Source organism: Oncorhynchus keta, chromosome 2 (assembly GCF_023373465.1).
Source record: "Oncorhynchus keta strain PuntledgeMale-10-30-2019 chromosome 2, Oket_V2, whole genome shotgun sequence".
In the NCBI taxonomy this organism is placed as follows: domain Eukaryota; kingdom Metazoa; phylum Chordata; class Actinopteri; order Salmoniformes; family Salmonidae; genus Oncorhynchus; species Oncorhynchus keta.
The window spans coordinates 29,454,525-29,472,718 of NC_068422.1; the positions used below are offsets into that span (position 1 = coordinate 29,454,525).

Here is an 18,194-nt window from a genome sequence, read left to right on the forward strand (position 1 = left end):
ACCGCTCAGGAAGGAGACGTGTTCTGTCTCCTAGAGATTAACATACTTTGGTGCGAAAAGTGCAAATTAATCCCAGAACAACAGCAAAGTATCTTGTGAAGATGCTGGAGGAAACAGGTACAAAAGTATCTATATCCACAGTAAAACGATTCCTATATCGACATAACCTGAAAGGCCGCTTAGCAAGGAAGAAGCCACTGCTCCAAAACCGCCATAAAAAATCCAGACTACGGTTTGCAACTGCACATGGGGACAAAGATTGTACTTTGTGGAGAAATGTCCTCTGGCCTGATGAAACAAAAATAGAACTGTTTGGCTATAATGACCATCATTATGTTTGGAGGAAAAAGGGGGAGGCTTGCAAGCCGAAGAACACCATCCCAAACGTGAAGCATGGGGGTGGCAGCATCATGTTGTGGGGGTGCTTTGCTGCAGGAGGGACTGGTGCACTTCACAAAATAGATGGCGTCATAAGGAAGGAAAATCATGTGGATATATTGAAACAACATCTCAAGACATCACTCAGGAAGTTAAAGCTTGGTCGCAAATGGGTCTTCCAAATGGACAATGACCCCAAGCATACTTCCAAAGTTGTGGCAAAATGGCTTTAAGGACAACAAAGTCAAGGTATTGGAGTGGCCATCACAAAGCCCTGACCTCTATAGAAAATCTGTGGGCAGAACTGAAAAAGCGTGTGCGAGCAAGGAGGTCTACAAACCTGACTCAGTTACATCAGCTCTGTCAGAAGGAATGGGCCAAAATTCACCCAACTTACTGTGGAAGCTTGTGGAAGGCTACCTGAAACGTTTAACACAAGTTAAACAATTTAAAGGCAATGCTACCAAATACTAATTGAGTGTATGTAAACTTCTGACCCACTGTGAATGTGATGAAAGAAATAAAAGCTGAAATGAATCATTCTCTACTATTATTCTGACATTCTTAAAATAAAGTTGTGAACTTCGCTGACGTAAGACAGGGAACTTTTAATGTCAGGAATTGTGAAAAACTAAAACACTGCATGTAAACTTCTGACTTCAACTGTATAATATTAACTTTCATATCTTTGTTGAATGATTGAGAGTGAATGGGACAATGTTTGTCGCGGTGACTGCAAAAGATAAGAAAACCTTTGTTATATTACCTAATGTTGTTTTCCTAGTTAGAACTCTCACAGATCTCATGCAATTGCACAAGACATGCATTAATTTACAAATGCATGTGCACACACAAACACCAGAACTGGGTTCAAAAGTTATTTCAGGTATTTCAATTACTTTTCAATACATTTTAAAACAAGTATTCAGATAAACTTTATTTGGGAAAAACAACAAGTAGTTGAATATTGGAATGTATTTTGAAATGCACTCGGAAAGTATTTAAATACACTGACTCAAATACACTCCCATGAATTTAACCCACAATTTGGTTGACTATTTGGGTTTTACAAATAACCATTTTATATACTCAAATAAAAGTACTTGTTTTGGGCTGTGTATTTCAAAAGCCTCAAATACAAAGGAAAATATTGAAATAACAAATACACTTGTATTTGAACCCAGGTCTGGCACGAGCACACACGTTTTGTTCTTCTCTCCTCATGGGGACAATAAAATTTACTTCCATTCAGAATTTAATTTTAGGGTTAGGGTTAACCGTAACACCTAACCTTGACCTTAACCCAAACCACTAACCCCTTACCCTAATTGTAACCCTAAACCTAACCCCTAAGCTTAAAATAGCCTTTGTCCTCATTGGGACGTGGGAAATGTCCCCATGAGGAAGAATCTTCTTTGTTTTACTATTCTTGTGCAGACTTTGTGGGATTTTAGGTCTGCACAATAATAGAAGCATTTTTATTTGAATCCACCAATCAAATAAAAATTAAAAAAGGAATCCAAACATTAAACATCATAATCAGAAAATCTCTCCCATCAGTCACTTTGCTAATCACCATACTGCAAAGAAATACCAAAGAATTGAATTTACTTTCGTAGAAAGACACCAAATTTAGCTCAAGGAAAAACAAATCCTAATGGCAAAGTCTGAGGATCTACAGTGAGGGGGTTATTTGTAGCTTGCTGGAGAAACGTCAAAGTCAGGATAATATCCTATTCTACCTTCCCCTCCCCAGAGAAGCTCTGACTAGCACTCAGCACAGCACAAAGTAACAATGTAGCACAGCAGCAAAAAACAACATAACACAGCACAGCATAGAACAGTACAGTATAGAATAGTACAGCATAGAACAGCACAACATAGAACAGAACACCACAGCGCAACACAGAATACCAACCTGCTATATTTCAGTTAATCTACTCCTTTAGATGGTAAGCTCAGCGATATAACGTAGGTGCACAAAGTAAACAGCATAGTGGGTTCATTTCCGCACCAACTAAGAGCGTTGAAGTGCGAGGCTAAACTTCTCAGCTGTTTTGGTCCTGTACCTACCATGCACTTACAGCGTAAAGCAAACCCGTGCACATGTGCAGTGACTGTGTGAGAGTCTTGCATCTCTCTCATCTGCGGTGCTGCTCATGGCGAAGTCATTTAGCTGAGCCTACCTTTCATCTAACACCAGCACACACACACACACACACACACACACACACACACACACACACACACACACACACACACACACACACACACACACACACACACACACACACACACACACACACACACACAGTGTTTACATCCAGAAAAGCAAGCCGTTTATATCAGTCTCTTCCTAATTGAAACTGACATCTGCCTCAGCATTACGGTACATTGTTGAAAAGCTGCCAACACCCATCAAATACACAGCCAATATTGAATTACAGTGCGTAAGTGGGTGGGTGTAGGCCCACGTTTTCATTCCCCGAGATTAGAAGGTTAGGAGTTTGATCCTCATCCGAGTCATACCAAGGACTGTAAAAATGGGACCCGATGCATCACTGCTTGACACTCAGCATAAGAAGATAGATTGAGGGTAAGGTCCTGGGATAGACTTGTATCCTGTCCAGAGGGTGTACTTGTACATCAAGCTGCCTCAAACTACAGAAACAGTAGAGAGGAGCTGGAGCCTATGAGCCCTTCCAGCTCGCACAACTCAAGGCTATTTACAAACTTACTTATAGTGGTAGTTTCTGGGTCAGTGGTAGTCACTCCTAACTATGTAAATCAACTAAACAATGGCCTAATTTACACTCAAATTGTAAAACACGTTTGACACATCGGTTGTGATAGTTTTGATGAGTTTGTCAGCATAATCAGACTGGATTGATTTTTTTTTTAAAACAAGGCTTTCATGTCTTACAGCCTGAAACAAACCAAGGCAGTGACAGAGAGGCAAAAAAGGCACAGCAAGACAGCTACAGTTAGAATTTTTTTTATGTATTTTTATTTATTTCACCTTTATTTAACCAGGTAGGCAAGTTGAGAACAAGTTCTCATTTACAATTGCGACCTGGCCAAGATAAAGCAAAGCAGTTCGACAGATACAACGACACAGAGTTACACATGGAGTAAAACAAACATATAGTCAATAATACAGTATAAACAAGTCTATATACGATGTGAGCAAATGAGGTGAGAAGGGAGGTAAAGGCAAAAAAGGCCATGGTGGCAAAGTAAATACAATATAGCAAGTAAAACACTGGAATGGTAGTTTTGCAATGGAAGAATGTGCAAAGTAGAAATAAAAATAATGGGGTGCAAAGGAGCAAAATAAATAAATTAATTAAATACAGTTGGGAAAGAGGTAGTTGTTTGGGCTAAATTATAGGTGGGCTATGTACAGGTGCAGTAATCTGTGAGCTGCTCTGACAGTTGGTGCTTAAAGCTAGTGAGGGAGATAAGTGTTTCCAGTTTCAGAGATTTTTGTAGTTCGTTCCAGTCATTGGCAGCAGAGAACTGGAAGGAGAGGCGGCCAAAGAAAGAATTGGTTTTGGGGGTGACGAGAGATATACCTGCTGGAGCGTGTGCTACAGGTGGGAGATGCTATGGTGACCAGCGAGCTGAGATAAGGGGGGACTTTACCTAGCAGGGTCTTGTAGATGACATGGAGCCAGTGGGTTTGGCGACGAGTATGAAGCGAGGGCCAGCCAACGAGAGCGTACAGGTCGCAATGGTGGGTAGTAATGGGGCTTTGGTGACAAAACGGATTGCACTGTGATAGACTGCATCCAATTTGTTGTAGGGTATTGGAGGCTATTTTGTAAATGACATCGCCAAAGTCGAGGATTGGTAGGATGGTCAGTTTTACAAGGGTATGTTTGGCAGCATGAGTGAAGGATGCTTTGTTGCGAAATAGGAAGCCAATTCTAGATTTAACTTTGGATTGGAGATGTTTGATATGGGTCTGGAAGGAGAGTTTACAGTCTAACCAGACACCTACGTATTTGTAGTTGTCCACGTATTCTAAGTCAGAGCCGTCCAGAGTATTGATGTTGGACAGGCGGGTAGGTGCAGGTAGCGATCGGTTGAAGAGCATGTATTTAGTTTTACTTGTATTTAAGAGCAATTGGAGACCACGGAAGGAGAGTTGTATGGCATCGAAGCTTGCCTGGAGGGTTGTTAACAGTGTCCAAAGAAGGGCCAGAAGTATACAGAATGGTGTCGTCTGCGTAGAGGTGGATCAGAGAGCAGACGAGCAGCAAGAGCGACCTCATTGATGTATACAGAGAAGAGAGTCGGTCCAAGAATTGAACCCTGTGGCACCCCCATAGAGACTGCCAGAGGTCCGGACAGCAGACCCTCCGATTTGACACACTGAACTCTATCAGAGAAGTAGTTGGTGAACCAGGCGAGGCAATCATTTGAGAAACCAAGGCTGTCGAGTCTGCCGATGAGAATGTGGTGATTGACAGAGTCGAAAGCCTTGGCCAGATCAATGAATATGGCTGCACAGTAATGTTTCTTATCGATGGCGGTTAAGATATCGTTTAAGACCTTGAGCATGGCTGAGGTGCACCCATGACCAGCTCTGAAACCAGATTGCATAGCAGAGAAGGAATGCTGTTCTTCAGATTTGGCTGAACCTTGGAAACCCTTAAACAAATGCTTTCATGTCCTGCAGTTTGTGAAAACCCCAGAGAGAAAGTAGAAGGACCACGGTGCTGGTGCAGCAGTGATACTATAGGCTATAGCAGCTACCATTAGATTAGTGAGAAAGTGACTGACAGCGGTAGCTAGTTCATCACCCAGGGTTCCATTGTCATGAATTAGCCAGGACAAGTATAACAACATAACATGATATCAATCCTCCCCACGAGCCAACCCACCAATTACAGGTCAGCAACGCGAGAGAAAACAACCACAGCTATTTTACCCAGCAGGCCCAGGGAGGAACATGTGTTGCATTTTTACTGTTCACTTTTTTAAATGATGTTGTTTGTATATTTTCCCGGCACCGTCAATGTTTGTCTATGTTGCAATAACGATTTTCTGATATTTCAGGGCCATGTAAACAGGGTTGGATACATCTGCATATACTACACACACACTGTCGAGACCAACCAAAACAAGGATGCGAGAAAGGACAAAGAATGCATTACTCAGACATACTGTATAACAAAGTGTGATCTACAGACACTCAACATTTAGCTGTGTAGCCTTCACCCTCCAATCCCACATTAACACCTTGTTAATGTCTCAACAGAGACTGTTGTTGGGGTGAAATAAAATAAAATGTTATTTGTCACATGCTTCGTAAACAACAGGTGTAGACTAACAGTGAAATGTTTACTTTACAGGCCCTTCCCAACAATGCAGAGAGGGGAAAAAATATGGATAATAGAAAAATAATAACACAAGGAATAAATACGCAATGAATAACTATAACCTGGCTATATACACGGGTACCAGTACCGTGTTGATGTGCTGGGGTATGAGGTAGATATGTACACACTGATGATATTCTCAGAGGAATCTCTGTCTGTCCCATAGTGACCTCCCGTCAAGACCGTATCTCTGAAGAGAAAAGTTCTGGGGCTCCATTTTCCACTTGCCTCAAAGCAACGTTACGGTAATGTCAAAAACAAGCATTTTGGTAGGTAACTCCAGCATATTATTATCGCCAGGTTAGCAATTATCTAATCTACATAGACCTGTTTGCTTTGAGATGGAAGTGCTGGTGTCAATAGAGGCACTGTTGAGTCTCTCAGATCTAATATTGAGGCTATTTCTGCTCAATATATCGCTTTTTCCCATTACAATTTGAGTAGCGGTTTCCATCCACTTGTCGAAAGATTTGCAAGCTAGTTATCCCCTCCAAAAAAATCTAATTTTAATAGCAAGCAGTCCTGTCCTGAGCTAAAGCCAACTTGAGAAATCCAAGCAAAAATGACCACTACCATTGCCTCTACCAATGTGCACCGGCTCAACAGTCACTCGCCCAAAATGGCCACCACCTCATACTGTACAATGGACAGCCAACTCACCCAAAATGGCTACCATGTAAGCCTACTTCATCATACTGTACAATGAACAAGTACTCACCTAAGATGGCCACCACCTCGTCATCTTGGATGACCTCCAGGGATCCTGAGACCACGAAACAGAGGCTGTCCACGCTCTCTCCGGCATGGTAGATGAGGTCACCAGGGGCACAGTGGATAGTCTGGAACTCCATGGCCAGGGCACGCAGGCACCCGTCACTGGCCAACCTGAACGCAGGGTGTTCTTTGAAGACTTTCCTGTTCAGGTGGACGCAGATATCTGCCCTCATGTCCTTAGGGCATATCTGCAATACCTGGGAGGGGGAGAGGAGAAGGAGCGAGGGAAATAGGGAGAGAAATAGGGAGAGAAAGAGAGAAAGAAAGAAAGAAAGAAAGAAAGAAAGAAAGAAAGAAAGAAAGAAAGAAAGAAAGAGCGGGAGAGAGCGAGAGGGTTGAGTTGAAAAACCAAATTATGCCACCTTCCACACTCATTGCCTTTGGTGAACCAGACATTTCTGACTGGCAGCCATGATAGCATGTTGATACATTACTTTAAATCCTCTTCTCTCTTGTGACTTTCCCTTCCATCTTTAACTTGAAATATTCTAAGACTGTCGCATCATGGCAAACAACCCAAAACAGGTTGTTATTTATAATAATATAATCATCATCATCCAGTTATGGTGCTCATTGGGTAAAAGAACAAGTTAGAGGAGCACTTAGGAGCATAGAAAATACAACAGTAAATCAATGTTATAATCCTGTTCTGTAAATCAGATTTTTCTGTTTAAAAAAACAGGAAGTATAAGTGTATAGAGTAACCCCAACGATGTCGTAAGGTTAGTGGTATGGGTTACAGTTAGTTAAGTATGTGAGCAGATCATACAAAGAATCCCCCAAAACTGCCAATCAAACCAGCCTCCCTCTACAGGCCTGGCTGGGATGCTCTTGTCGTCACAGCAGCCACAGTCACACTCCTGAGAGGCTGAGGTAGGTCAGTCTGCGATAGCAGAGAATCCTTAAAGGATTTGACCCTCCTTCCCTCATCCATTCTCTCTGCGCTGTGGGAGAAATGTGCGTGGAAGCTTGCATACAGCTTGCATACAGCTTGCATACAGCATAGGAATGGGCCAAAATCAGTACTGAACTACACCTACTTACCCCATTTATCAGTGTTGAGGCAACCCCAAAAGACAAACTGCTGTACAGTACTTACAAAATGTTTTACTTATTGGACACATTTCTTACATTTAATTTCTTCACTGGTTTTTCTATATGCTATGCTTAAAATTGGTTTCAAACCATGTCACATCAAATGAACTAATCTGATTATCTCATATTACACCATTACTTAGCTGAAGCAGTATGCTAATCAGACAATATTTGTCTGATTAGCAAACAGGGTAAAGTCAGTTGTCATAAACTAACACCAGCTGTCATGACTATTTATGATAATCTGTTAATATAGCAGTGCTACAGAGCATTATCCATTAAGTCAACACCATCCCCTACCCACATCCCACCCCAAATGGACTGGTCCAGCACAACAGAACACAGAGTCACGATCACCACCACAACACAAATGGGCCAGCTTGCTGCGAAAGCTACCATGCAGGAAACACAAACAAACCAACACAGGGGGGAAGGGTAATGAATGTCAAGGTAATGAATGTCTGGCTTACAGTTTGAGATACCTTTTCAGTATCTATGCCCCGGGACATGGACCAGGTGGAGGCGATGTAATCCATGACCCTCTCGCTCAGCCCCTTGGGCACCTGGTAGAGTTTGAGGAAGTCACGGACGCTGTTCAGCATCTCGTGGTAGCGGTTGGTGTTGGCATACATCTGCTGGAAGATGGTGGTGACGTTACCAAAAATGGTGGCGTAAAGCAGAGCTGGGAAAATAAGGAAAAGAGAAGGAAAGACAAGGGGGATGGATGTTCAGAACATTTAGAGAAGAGTCCGTAGCCACGGGAAGTAGGGGTGGTGAGGGTGCTGCATCAGCCCCTGAAAAATAAAATTATTTCAAATGTAGTGCACTGAGCCTTTTTATGTTATTTTATTTAACTAGGTCAGCACTGGGCCTTTAATAGTCCTGTATTAGTGGATATATCGCAATGGCGAAAAAACGACTTCACGCGGCTATGGAAGAATCCGAGAAAGTTAGTTTCGCAGAGAAGGATAATGTGCATTTTTAAGAACACAAGTTAACAGACGGGAGACTTCAGGAATTTATCCAGTATTACAACATCAATGTGTTGAAATGTGTCAGTACTTGAAATACATACAGTAAGTCAAGTCATCAAAGCTTGTTGATCGGTAAAAGCTGCTCCTATTTGTAATATAACAATATTCAGAAAGACGTATCCTTCATCTTTGAGGTTGAACATAGAAAAGAAGATTCAAGAACCAAAGTGACAAACAAGCAGTGTGTGAGGAAGTGTGTATGTGCCACAGAAAGCGTAGAGGAAACGGGGCTGAAGGACGAGGTGACAGAGACACAGAGCTCTTCTGACAGTGCCTGTCCATCAGCATCATACACATTGTCTATGTTGCGTGATAAGCCTTTAGGTCATTACTTAGATAAACTACTCAGTAGGTCAAGTTTTTAAAAAGTTTTTTGACCTTTTGTGTACCAGGAACAGCCAAGTACCTTCTTTAAGGAGCTTTTACTTTTAAACTAAATCGGCTAACTATAAGATACTGGCGCCAATCTACGGACCGAAGTTTGAGAAACCCTGAACTAAAGGTTTCCAGTCACATTTCTGGAATCAGAGATTCAACACGAATACAGGTCTCTGCTAAAGCACAGCCTTCCAGCCATGACTCATGAAGCACAGTGCCCACTATGGACATGGAACAACAAGAGAGATGTGCTTTTTGGGGCCAAACAAAACATAATTCCCTTTTTATGCACTTTTCTCACTAAGCGTATTCTGACCTTGAACATAAGCATGAGAATAGCATGCCATTTTCAATCCTCTCAAAAATGTTTTCTTGCCTCACATCATTATTTGGAAACGTTATATTGATGATATTTTTGTTCTATGGAGGGGTGATGCAAAACAGCTCCAGGCGTTCCATGCTTTTCTTAACTCCTGTTCTGAGCATCTGAGATTTACTATGCAATCTGATACACGTCAAATCAGTTTTCTTGATCTTCTGAACTTGTGTGAAGATAAGGTTCTATAGTATAGACTGATCTTTACAGGAAGCCTACTGATCGTAACAGTTTGTTGAGGGCTGATAGTTGTCACCCACTTCCCTTGAAAAATAGTTTGCCCTTCAGCCAATTCTGTCGAATCAAAAGAATTTGCAAAAAACAATCCGATTTCGACAGAAATATGGCTGAGACGCAAAGAAAGTTCAAGGAGAGGGGCTACAAGAATGATCAGATTAATATTGCCATTGAGAAAACAACAAAACGAGACATGACCTTTTTCAAGGTCAGTCTCGCAAAAAGACGCATTCTTGCGTTCTAACTACCCGCTATTCAAAGTGCTCTGAACAAATTAAGGGAATTGTTCACAAACATTGGCACATCCTAAAATCCGATGATAGTTTTCGGACCTTCCCTTGGTCGTATTCTCGCGTGGCAGAAATCTCAGAGACCAATTGGTAAACTCTGATTTACCACCCCAAGATATTCCTGAACAACGTCATCCAATGGCACTTATAAATGTAGATCCTTCAAACACCCACAAACAGGGAAATTGATCCCAATAAAAGGTGTTATTACGTGCTCCACTAAGGCAGTTATTTATCTTATAACTTGTCCTTGTGGTAAAAATGATGTAGGTAAAACAAAGCGCAAATTAAAAGTATGTATCTCAGAGCATCAGGTGTAAAAACTTTACTTATCCAGTTGCGGCCCACTTCTTGGAGGCAGGCCACTCGATTTCGTCTCTACGTTATATTGGCATCGAACATGTCACCCTCCCTAGGAGAGGGGGTGACCTTGATCATTTATTGTTAAAATGAGAGTCTGCCTGGATCTTTAATTTAAAGACCCTTTGCACCCTTCGGTCTCAACGTAGACTTTGATCTGAAGCCATTCTTGTGATTATTGTGACTTTGCCATTGTAATTGCTTGTAAACTTGTGTAGTCAAATTAATCTATGATCGTATGCTATCCATTTGTTGTTTATATGCTGTTCTTTGTATGACATTTTAATATTTGATTATTAACCAATGGTATTAGGCCACTCTTGGCCATGATTACAGACACCTGTGTCTTTTGACACTATATAAACAAGTCATCCCGCAGTGTTTGTGATTATACCCTGATGAAGACAGCTTGGCTGTCGAAACGTTGGTATTACATTTTTGCATCTGAGCTCCTAGAGTGTGCGGCTCTCTTTTATTTTGAAGTTTCTACTCCGCTAGCCAGCACCTCGTCTTTATAGGTGTGCGTTTCTTTTTCTTCTAAATAGCATGCCATTCACCTGATATTTGTTTGGGGTGGAGATGGAATAAATGAAGATGTGGCGGAGGTGATACGCGTTATTCCTTGACGTAATTCCCTCATAATTCCACCACCTACGTGTGAGGAAACCCTGAATAAGGTCTAGCCAACCGACCGGTTCCAAGTGGAAAAAGCATCTACTTCGTTTTTTTCAATAGAAATAACACCATTCTCCATCCACTGTAATTTACAACTTAATAAGAGCTATTGATTAGAGCTAGGTAAATAAGTAATCCGTTTGGATAGAATATTTGTAAATATAAATGACTTTTTTTAGATCTATTTTACATGATAATCGCTGACAAATGTGAAACCAATCATATGGCAGCAAACTAAAGCAGTAAAGTGTATGAAATGCTGAAGCAGTAAAGTGTATGAAATGCTGAAGCAGTAAAGTGTATGAAATGCTGAAGCAGTAAAGTGTATGAAATGCTGAAGTAGTAAAGTGTATGAAATGCTGAAGCAGTAAAGTGTATGAAATGCTGAAGCAGTAAAGTGTATGAAATGCTGAAGCAGTAAAGTGTATGAAATGCTGAAGCAGTAAAGTGTATGAAATGCTGAAGCAGTAAAGTGTATGAAATGCTGAAGCAGTAAAGTGTATGAAATGCTGAAGCAGTAAAGTGTATGAAATGCTGTGCCATTATGCAGAATTTAAATTGGCCTTTTAACTGCAGGGATGGGCACTCTGAAATGTCTTAATTATAGGCTAACTTGACTTTCTCTGTTTCCTATTTCTATCATGTTAAATATTAGCCACCATCTGTATTGATCATCAATAGGCCCAATAACAACACATATTCAACTGTCAATGTACTATTAGTCCCCTTCAGTTGGTATAGCCTCCATTATCATTTTCCATTTAAATACATTGTCTCGTTTACCTTCATTTGCTTATCTGTAAACCCTGTCAAGGCCATGTGGTTGTTGCTGAGGATCATTATTAACAGTTCATAATATATATGTTAAAAAATCAATGTAGGAGAGTTAAATTGTTATGGAGCTAAGCATAGACCAAGCCTTAACGGTTTGAACCCAACCCATGGCGCAATACTTTGCCATGTCATCACACAGTTCCATGGTTAGTGCAGGAAATAGACTAGGGTACAGCCTATTATTGTACACTATTCTCCCAATTATAATTCTAAACTCAGCAAAAAAAGAAACGTCCTCTCACTGTCAACAAGATTCAATAGACGATCCAACAGGATGTGCTCAATGGGATTGAGATCTAGGCTCTTCGGTGGCCATGGCAGAACACTGATATTCATTTCTTGCAGGAAATCACGCACAGAACGAGTAGCTGGTGGCTGGTGACATTGTCATGCTGGAGGGTCATGTCAGGATGAGCCTGCAGGCAATAGACAACAAGCTCAGTCCGATGATGGTGACACACCGCCCCCAGACCAGCCTACCTTATTGTACAGACACACTATTCTCCCAATTATAATTCTTCAGCAAAAAAGAAAGTCCAGCCCTCTCACTGTCAACTGATGGAGGGATTTTTCTTTTTTGTATGAACATAACAAGATTCAACAACTGAGACATAAACCGATCCAACAGGTCCCAGATGTGCTCAATGGGATTGAGATCTAGGCTCTTCGGTGGCCATGGCAGAACACTGATATTCATTTCTTGCAGGAAATCACGCACAGAACGAGTAGCTGGTGGCTGGTGACATTGTCATGCTGGAGGGTCATGTCAGGATGAGCCTGCAGGCAGGGTACCACGAGCAAGGAGGATGTCTTCCCTGTAACGCACATTGTTGAGATTGCCTGCAATGACAACAAGCTCAGTCCGATGATGCTGTGACACACCGCCCCAGACCATAACGGACCCTCCACCTCCAAATCGATCCCGCTCCAGAGTACAGACATCGGTGTAACTCTCATTCCTTCGACGATCAACGCAAATCCGACCATCACCCCCAGTGAAGGGCACTTTTGCCAGTGAGACAAAGCCGGTGATGTCTGTTGAGGACCTGCCTCTTGACAACAGGCCTAGCGGTCAAGCCCCAGTTCCAGCCTCTCTCAGCCTATTGCAGTTTCATCTGAGACTGATGGAGGGATTGTGAGTTCAGAGCATAGGGTAGGGCAGTGTTGCAGCCATCCTGTCGTGACAAGCAGAGTGAAGGGCACTTTTTGCCAGTCCTGTCTGGTCCAGGTGACAGGACCAGGGTTTGTGCCCATGCCAACCAGTGGAACAGCGCATCTAAATCGTTGTTGCCTGGAGGTGATGTCTGTTGAGGAGGAGGCAGAATCAGGAGATAGGTTGAGGAGTTTGCCAGAGGGGGGCCAGACAACAGGCCTACAAGTACCCTCAGTCCAGCCTCAAGGTTGTTTGGACTTGGAGGGCCTGCAATCAGCCTATAGGGGGAGGGTGAGCAGGGTGAGGCAGACAGTCTGAGCACTGATGGAGGGATTGTGCGTTCCTGGTGTAACTCGGGCAGTTGTTGTTGCCATCCTGTACCTGTCCAAGCAGATGTGATGTTCCGTCAGTGATGTACCAATCCTGTGCAGGTGTTGTTACACGTGGTCTGCCACTGCGAGGACGATCAGCTGTAAAAGAGACCGTCCTGTCTTCCTGTGAGAGCGCTGTCTTAGGCATCACACAGTACAGACATTGTAATTTAGTGCCCAGCCACATCTGCAGTCCACATGCCTAAGGCATGTTCACGCAGATGAGCAGGGACCTAGGCATCTTTCTTTTGGTTTTGGCAAATACTTGCCTCAAGGAAGCTGGAAGGACGGCACCTCAAGAGTTTTTTTCAGAAGGGGTCAGAGTTGATACAGTTGAGGTGAGTACAGGAGCTAATCTGGTCTCGGTTAGGTCTGGAGAAGAGAGGAGCGGATAGCAGGAAGCGGGCAGGTACGTTAGGGCGGCCGGTGAAAGACGGAAGGTTTTTCTGAGCATAGGAGAGTCAGTAGAAAGGCCTCTTTAGTGTCCTAAGTTTTCATAACTGTGACCTTAATTGCTGTCTTAACGACCGTTCTACAGGTGCATGTTCATTAATTTAGTTTATGGTTAATTGAACATGCATGGGAAACAGTGTTTAAACCCTTTACAATGAGGATCTGTGAAGTTGTTTGGATTTTTACGAATTATTTTTGAAAGACAGGGTCCTGAAAAAGAGACGTTTATTTTTTTTTGCTGAGTTTATGTACACTAATCTTCCAACAAGAAGAACTGAATGTGGCAATTATCTGAATGAATTAAACCACTGTTTTCTTTCTTTAATAAAGAAAGATACTGTACTTTCTTAACGCTAAATAATCGACAAATCTACCAATTGGTGCTGAAACAGAGAAAAATATATTCAGATGGATTTCTTTCACTGATCCCTAATATTCTGAATCCGTTTTCTTGATATATTCTAGTCTGTTGACATAATTCTAACTAAAAGGTGCACTGCATTTAAAGGGATGGCTTAAGATAAATGTACTGGAAATTCTATTGAATGAAAATCAAATGAAAATCTGTTGGCCAGCCAGTTGGAGGGCTTTCAGCGGTTGAATTACATTTATTCCGCAAGTGAGGAGACAACGCCTGCAAAGCCCGTTACGCACCTTCATAAAGTAAGTCTGAATACCAACTGAGAAATGCATAGGAAAGACGTGCATAAGATCGTCTAATTTCCTATGTCGGAATCTGGCCCATAGTGCATGTGAAACATAAAAAACGTGTGTTTTTCCCATTGCATTTAATTTAATTAAAAACCAAACATAGCCTCCTCTCCCCTAAATTAAGGCTGTTTTTTTGTCCTGCCCAAAGCATTCGCCAAGTAGCCAAAACTATCAATAAAAGAGTTTGGTTTGTGATATCGCGTTGAAATAAATCGTAAATCACCAACGTTTTTTTTTTAAGTTAAAGGTTTTGGAGCCGCAAAACAGTGAGCTGCACATTAAGTGTGTTGTAAATTATTTTAGCCAGCTCCTGGTATTATTTTGGATGTGCATAAAAAACCCTCCATGTCGGCTACATGTCCATATGCCCATCATGGAACGAGAGATGAGATTATCCGGTGACACTCATATTTAAAAACATTGAAGTTATTTTCCTGTAACAATTGCTTGTTTTCCATTTAGTTTTATTAAAAACCATGCCCTCAGTAGGCTAGCCTTACCGTACTTTAACGAAAGCTGGTTTCACAATAATGCGTTGGATGTATTTGTTATCCTGGCCATGCATTAGAAGTAGCCTATCCATAAAAGGTTTCTAAATGGTCTACTCGTCGTGCTTTTGCCTTATTCACAATTCGCATAGGTCTACCTGCATACTCCATTTCGCTTGTATCCATCACGATTTCCTAGTACATATATTCCAGACTCTGACATTGCTCGTTCTAATATTTCTTAATCTTTCACTTTGGATTACGTGCGTCTTGTTTTATATTATTTTATAGGTTTTATTATTGCACTGTTGGAGCTAGAAACAAAAGCATTTTGCTGTACATGCGATAACATCTGCAAATCTGTGTATGGACCAATAAACTTTGATTCGATTTGTTTTACTTTTACATTAATGATATATACCCATTGATTCTTGAAGAATATAACTTATACAGTTGGCCAAAAGTTTTGAGAATGACACAAATATTAATTTTCACAAAGTCTGCTGCCTCAGTTTGTATGATGGCAATTTGTATATACTCCAGAATGTTATGAAGAGTGATCAGATGAATTGCAATTAATTGCAAAGTCCGTCTTTGCCATGCAAAAGAACTGAATCCCCCAAAAACATTTCCACTGCATTTCAGCCCTGCCACAAAAGGACCAGCTGACATCATGTCAGTGATTCTCGAGTGTTGACGAGGACAAGGCTGGAGATCACTCTGTCATGCTGATTGAGTTCAAATAACAGACTGGAAGCTTCAAAAGGAAGGTGGTGTTTGGAATTATTGTTCTTCCTCTGTCAACCATGGTTACTGCAAGGAAACACGTGCCGTCATCATTGCTTTGCATAAAAATGTCTTCACAGACAAGCATGTTGTTGCCAGTAAGATTGCACCTAAATCAACCATTTATCGGATCATCAAGAATTTCAAGGAGCGGTTCAAATGTTGTGAAGAAGGCTTCAGAAGGCTTCAGGGCGCCCAAGAAAGTCCAGCAAGCGCCAGGACCGTCTCCTAAAGTTGATTCAGCTGCGGGATCGGGGCACCACCACTACAGAGCTTGCACAGGAATGGCAGCAGGCAGGTGTGAGTACATTTGCACACACAGTGAGGTGAAGACTTTTGGAGGATGGCCTGGTGTCAAGAAGGGCAGCAAAGAAGCATCAGGGACAGACTGATATTCTGCAAAAGGTACAGGGATTGGACTGCTGAGGACTGGGGTAAAGTAATTTTCTCCTGAATCCCCTTTCCGATTGTTTGGGGCACCCGGAAAAAAAGCTTGTCTGGAGAAGACAAGGTGAGCGCTACCATAAGTCCTATGTCATGCCAACAGTAAAGCATCCTGAGACCATTCATGTGTGGGGTTGCTTCTCAGCCAAGGGAGTGGGCTCACTCACAATTTTGCCTAAGAGCACAGCCATGAATAAGGAATGGTACCAACACATCCTCCGAGAGCAACTTCTCCAAACCATCCAGGAACAGTTTGGTGACGAACAATGCCTTTTCCCAGCATGATAGAGCACCTTGCCATAAGGCAAAAGAGATAACTAAGTGGCTCGGGGAACAAAACATCGATATTTTGGGTCCATGGCCAGGAAACTCCCCAGACCTTAATCCCATTGAGAACTTGTGGTCTATCCTCAAGAGGCGGATGGACAAACAAAACCCCACTAATTCTGAGAAACTCCAAGCATGCCATCAGTCAGGATGTGGCCCAGACGTTAATTGACAGCATGCCAGGGCTGATTGCAGAGGTGTTTAAAAAGGGTCAACACTGCAAATATTGACTCTTTGCATCAACTTCATGTAATTGTCAATAAAAGCCTTTGACACTTATGAAATGCTTGTAGTTATAATTCAGTATTCCATAGTAACATCTGAATACAATATCTAAAGACACTGAAGCATCAAATTTTGTGGAAATTAATATTTGTGTCATTCACAAAACATTTCGCCACGCCTGTACATGCCTCATGAGCTTATTACAATTGTCGTACCCGATCAAAACCCAAAATATGAGCTTGTTTTACTACTTTGTTTTTAAACAATGTAAATGTATACAAACACTGTATAGCCTCAAAACATGGTTCAAACTTTAATCTTGATATCATGGGTAGTAGCAATAGCCTGCCTATGTGGCATGGCGCTACAGATGGTGGCCTCAGGACCTCTATATCAGACGGTGTGAAAGGAAAGTCCGGAAAATGGTTCAAGACTCCAGCTACCAAAACTCTAGACTGTTCTCTCTGCTTCCACACAGCAAGTGATACTGGTGCATCAAGTCTGACACCAACAGGCTCCTGAACATCTTCTATCCCCAAGCCATAATACTGCTAAATAGCTAATTAAATGGCTGAGTTGACCGTTGTTTTATTTAACTTTTGCACTGTCTCTATGCACTCACAGGGCCCTACACTCACACTCACTTCATAATTTTCTCACACATACATAATATGCACATACATTTATACTGACTCTACGCACACGCACACCACACCCACAGAGGACTGCTCTACTTATGGTCCCAGATCGGTTGGTGCTGAATAGCCGGACAACAACCGTAGGAGCTGGCTATACAGTACAAACAGGTCTGGGACCAGGCTACAACTATGGGCCCTGATCAGAAGTAGTGTACAGGGAATAGGGTGCCATTAGGGACACAACCCTGGAGTGGGAAGCAATCCAAATTTTTCAGTCTCAGCAGAGTAGTAGCCTGGTCCCAGATTGTTTTGTGCTGTATAGCCAACTCCTACAGTAAAGCTGCTATAAGGTTAGGAGAGAAGCCATTCTATGGGCTGTCAATGGATAGACTATGTGAAGTGTAACAAGGTTTAACAAGACTGCAAATGTTGATAGAACTGCATCTGATTGAAAAGGTCAGCTCTCGCTCTTTCTCTCACACGTGCACATATTCAAACGTTCTATGCTTTAGAACCAATCCCTGCTCTCTGCAAAATAACAATAGCCGTATGCCTTACCAATTAGTTCTACTCTAATTGGGAAATGGAGGATTTTGTCAGTTTTCTGTGTAAAAAGCTATTTGAATTTCATGCTTATTTTTTGCTAAAAGAAATCCACCCCATTTCTTCAAACTAAAGCGTGAAGGGTGTCTCATTGAGTAAGGCTGCCTGCCATAAAATGTAAATTAATGTCATGTTTGCAGAAAGAACATTTCAGACAAATTAATAGCTTATTGTAGC

General features: G+C 41.9%; 1 protein-coding gene across 1 annotated transcript in view; it reads right to left on the reverse strand.

Annotated features, from left to right (window-relative positions):
- LOC118398887 (potassium voltage-gated channel subfamily H member 1-like) overlaps positions 1-18,194 on the reverse strand; it is a 102,083-nt gene that overhangs the window by 34,526 nt on the left and 49,363 nt on the right. Inside the window, exons 10-11 of the mRNA XM_052474930.1 lie at positions 8,105-8,316; positions 6,484-6,736 (exon numbers count right to left, since the gene is read on the reverse strand). Of these exons, the coding sequence (XP_052330890.1) occupies positions 6,484-6,736; positions 8,105-8,316 (465 nt within the window). The remainder of the gene's footprint in view (positions 1-6,483; positions 6,737-8,104; positions 8,317-18,194) is intronic.